General features: G+C 37.1%; 2 protein-coding genes across 4 annotated transcripts in view; one reads left to right on the top strand and one right to left on the bottom strand.

Moving 5' to 3' along the window:
* The window catches only part of LOC137990934 (uncharacterized), a 7,809-nt gene extending 6,683 nt beyond the window's left edge, over nt 1-1,126 (bottom strand). The window contains exon 1 of the mRNA XM_068836055.1: nt 956-1,126. Within this exon, the coding sequence (XP_068692156.1) occupies nt 956-1,028 (73 nt within the window). The 5' untranslated portion in view covers nt 1,029-1,126. The remainder of the gene's footprint in view (nt 1-955) is intronic.
* A 1,094-nt stretch (nt 1,127-2,220) lies between these two features.
* LOC137993498 (uncharacterized) overlaps nt 2,221-2,500 on the top strand; it is a 17,683-nt gene continuing 17,403 nt past the window's right edge. For all 3 annotated transcript variants that reach the window (XM_068839405.1, XM_068839404.1, XM_068839403.1), the window contains exon 1: nt 2,221-2,468. In XM_068839405.1, the coding sequence (XP_068695506.1) occupies nt 2,372-2,468 (97 nt within the window). In that variant the 5' untranslated portion in view covers nt 2,221-2,371. The remainder of the gene's footprint in view (nt 2,469-2,500) is intronic.

The raw sequence follows: 2,500 nt of genomic DNA, 5'->3' as shown, positions 1-2,500 counted from the left end.
TCATTTGAACCGGCCTTCATGAAGGGTTAATAAAATTTATTGTTTAATTTGCTTCTCACATAATAAAGTAAACTGTGTTTTCATTCCATTTACTTCAATTAATAGTTGTCCATTCAAAACACTAAAATTAGAAACCACCTAAAAGCCATATGAATTTCCTTTTTAGAAACCAAAACGATTAATAATGGGATCAGTACATCTTTTCTAACGTCTCTTTCTCTAGAAAAAGTGTAGCACATCCAATAATTTTTACAAACTGATAACCTGTTTTCGCACAGTGGGAGGTTTACTCTATTGAATGACTTCTCAACCTTTTGCATTAGTAAATCTTTTGCTTGATTTACCGTATCCGGGATATGTGGTGTGATCTTCACGAAATCCCGCAACACAAATTCATATACAATGAGCTACGAAGCGGCTGGCGAACAAGATCTTTAAGTGTTGCAAAAACTGTTCAGATACATAACGGGTAATTACACAGTTGAATGACTGGTCTTGGTCTAAAGTCGTAGTTATGACTAAGTTGGATTCAGCTCTTGACAAACTCTATAGATTTTAATTATTTTTCGCGATATCATCTGAGTTAAAACAAATTGCTTATGAGTGCACTTGCAGACCTTTTTCAGGAGTTTCGCCTTTATTAAAGATATAAGATCCTTTAATTAAGACAGAAAAAAATTGACTTTGTCCTGTCCAATTGGTATCAGTGTGTGATAAGATCATCTCCCAGACAGGTCAATATTATAGTTTTAGCAGTCAACTCCGGTGTTGTAGTGAACTCCCCAGAACTTATGATAACGAAGAACATGATCGATTTCAATAATTTTAAGACTCTTCAATAAGAACTGCCGAAAGAACCTTCAAATATTCGCTGTGGATCAACGATCATATTGTAAATGCACGTTTCGTAAACAATTTGATAATACTGTTGAAACCACTCTCTATAGCTACCTACTCTTTATCTTGATGATCGGCGACGAGAGGGCCACGGAGAAGAATGCAAATGCCATAACCAGTCGTGACACCATATTTTAAAAACCATTAATCATGGAATTAAAATAGGCAAATAATTATCAGATAACAAACTTCAGAGTGTGATAAGAGGCGTGTAAATCTGAACAGTCACTGCCATGACTCTATCATTACGGGATACTAAACAACACGTGATTGGTTGATTAGACAGGTTTTCTCACAACTCATGCCTCTGTACCAGTTGTTTATTCCTGTTGTTTAGGCATTTTCAAGTTTCCAAATTGGTAAGAAAGGAAGAGTTCAAAAGGTGTGAAAGTCTCAAGCCCAACGCCGATAATACTTAATTTGCTGAGGCAATACTTGAAATAAATAAACTGAAAACTCTACAATTCAAATTTATTATTAAATATTATTTCAAAGCTAAATTAGCTTCTTGAGTGTTCAAGGACTTTACAGTGATTTCTTAAACAATGCATTTGCCTTAAAATTACAAATTTTATCTGTTTTGAACCAGATTTACCCCAGCTCTTTTTCATTCCCTTTGCAAACCGCAATAACTGAAAGTGCAGTTTCAGGGTTTGACTCCTCTGATTTGAAGCTGGAACTGAATCAGTTTAGTTAAAGGATAAGAAAACCTTTACCGAAATCGTTTTGGTACAAGACACGCAAAGAAGAGACGAAAGCACAAAAGGAGTCCGCAGTACGATCCGCAGACACGTGCTCTTCTCTTCGGTGTTGTCAGCTATCGTCAGGCACGCTGACACGAGCCAATCAGCGCGCTTGATATATTGCATCGACGTTACCATGGTAATCTAACTTGTGCTGTGTTAATCATAGAGCTCCGTAATGCCACTGAGATGGAATGATGCACTCGCAGTAGGTCCAATAACAGTTTTTTTTGAATAAGAGCGTTTTAAGCACAATTAAACAAATCATTTGCCGTTTCTAGTATCGCTCCAAAAGAGATACATTTGTAAAATGAATGCACATGTCATGGCAAATTACACAACTCATGCTTTTTTGCCGAATTGCGCCAGCTTGTCAATATGCTTCATCAAGCATTTGTACTTCAAATTTTGATTTTAAAACCAAAGCTTATCACTGCGTATGAATAATGCCGCAACGATAATTCATTCATTTAATTTGCGAATATTAGTAGTATTTTAGTTGAAAGAGTCATATTTCCCAAGCAACGTCAATGACAGGTACCTGTTTTTAATGAGGCGAATAACGCTCAAAATTTACATACCCGGCTGTTCCTATGCAGAATTAGGTGGTTCAATTATTGATAAACAGCAGTTTGTTGGTATGCTTGAAGGGCGCGTTTTCCGCTACCGTCAACTCTTTCGTAGTACGCGTACTTCTGCAGTAAAGTTGCCTTAGAGCATTTTACTGCAACATGAAGGCACTTGCCATGGCTATGGCAGTCGCAGCGACGTTTGCTATGTCAACGTGCTTCCCACTGAATCACTTATCGAAGAAAACGCTGGAAAGAGGTAAGGAGATTTCTTCTTCCGAATACAGCTTG

This window comes from Montipora foliosa, chromosome 2, assembly GCF_036669935.1.
Source record: "Montipora foliosa isolate CH-2021 chromosome 2, ASM3666993v2, whole genome shotgun sequence".
Taxonomy (NCBI): Eukaryota; Metazoa; Cnidaria; class Anthozoa; order Scleractinia; family Acroporidae; genus Montipora; species Montipora foliosa.
This window is presented reverse-complemented; position numbering and strand designations above follow the sequence as displayed.